This window comes from Malurus melanocephalus, unplaced genomic scaffold (genome assembly GCF_030028575.1).
Source record: "Malurus melanocephalus ecotype Western Australia unplaced genomic scaffold, MMel_1.1 scaffold_4437, whole genome shotgun sequence".
NCBI lineage: Eukaryota > Metazoa > Chordata > Aves > Passeriformes > Maluridae > Malurus > Malurus melanocephalus.
In genome coordinates this window covers 2,927-4,251 of record NW_026627669.1, presented here as the reverse complement: position 1 = coordinate 4,251, position 1,325 = coordinate 2,927, and the positions used below count along the sequence as shown (strand labels likewise).

The 1,325-nt window shown below is 43.2% G+C and overlaps 1 protein-coding gene across 1 annotated transcript in view; it reads right to left on the bottom strand.

The window, feature by feature from the left end:
- Positions 1-3: 3 nt before the first annotated feature.
- The window catches only part of CTDNEP1 (CTD nuclear envelope phosphatase 1), a gene marked incomplete at both ends in the record, with an annotated part of 4,245 nt that continues 2,923 nt past the window's right edge, over positions 4-1,325 (bottom strand). The window contains 2 exons of the mRNA XM_057389266.1: positions 4-92; positions 1,157-1,264. Of these exons, the coding sequence (XP_057245249.1) occupies positions 4-92; positions 1,157-1,264 (197 nt within the window). The remainder of the gene's footprint in view (positions 93-1,156; positions 1,265-1,325) is intronic.

The following is a 1,325-nucleotide window of genomic DNA, read 5'->3' as shown; positions in this document are numbered from 1 at the left end:
ATGCTGCGGTTGTTGTCGAGTTTATCGGCCACGGCGCAGCCGTAAATCTCCATGGAGGCCGTGAACACCACCAGCTCGTACCACTGGCTCACCTGAATCCCAAAAAAATAATAAAATTTTGGGAAAAATACCGAAATTTGGGAAAAATCCCGAAATTCAAAAAAAATCCCAAAAATCTGGGACATTTGGGGGCGATTTCAGGGGGGATTTGGGGCTGTGAATCTCCATGGAGGCCGTGAACACCCAAAGCTCGTAGCACTGGCTCACCTGGATTGGGGAAAAAATCCCAAAATTTGGGAAAAATTTGGAAATTTGGGATAATTCCTAAAAATCCCCAAAATTTGGGACATTCAGGGGAAGTTTGGGGGGGATTTTGGGTGGATTTTGAGTGGATTTTGGGTATTTCAGGCTGAATTTTGGGGGTTTTGGGTATTTTTGGGTGAATTTTGGGGGATTTTGGGTGTTTTTGGGCAGATTTTGGGTATTTTTGGGTGAATTTAGGGTGATTTCAGGCAGATTTGGGGTGGTTTTGGGGTAGATTTGAATGGATTTGGGGTATTTTTGAGTGGATTTTGGGTATTTTTGGGTGGATTTTGGGGCGATTTTTGGGTGTTTTGGGCATTTTTTGGTGGATTTTGGGTAATTTGGGGGGATTTTCAGTATTTTTGGGTAGATTTTGGGTATTTTGGGGTGGATTTTGGGCGGTTTTGGGGTGAATTTTGGGGAATTTAGGGGATTTTTGAGTAGATTTTGGGTATTTTTGGGTGAATTTGGGGCGTTTTTGGAGTTTTTGGGTGAATTTGGGGTGTTTTGGGGTATTTTTGGGTGGATTTGGGATACTTTTGTGTGAGTTTGGGGTTTTTTTGGGTATTTTTAGGGGATTTTGGGTATTTTTGGGTGGATTTGGGGTGGTTTTGGGTATTTTTTGGCAGATTTGGGGTATTTTTAGGTGAATTTTGCGTGTTTTGGGGTATTTTTGGGCAGATTTTGGTATTTTTTTGTGAATTTGGGGTATTTTTGGGTGAATTTGGGGTGGTTTTGGGTATTTTTAGGTGATTTGGGGTGTTTTTTGGGTATTTTTGGGTGAATTTTGGGTGGTTTGGGGTATTTTTGGGTGAACTTTGGGTGAATTTGGGGGGTTTTTGGGGTCACTCACCACCTCGAGGAAGAAATCCACGTGGGGCCGTTTGTGCACGAAGAACCTCACGGGGTGTTTGTCAATCACCACCTGGGGGGGCAGAAACCCCAAAATCAGCAAAAAAAACCCCAAAAATCACCCCGAAACCTGAAAAAATCAACTCAGGACCCCCCCAAAACCCCCAAAA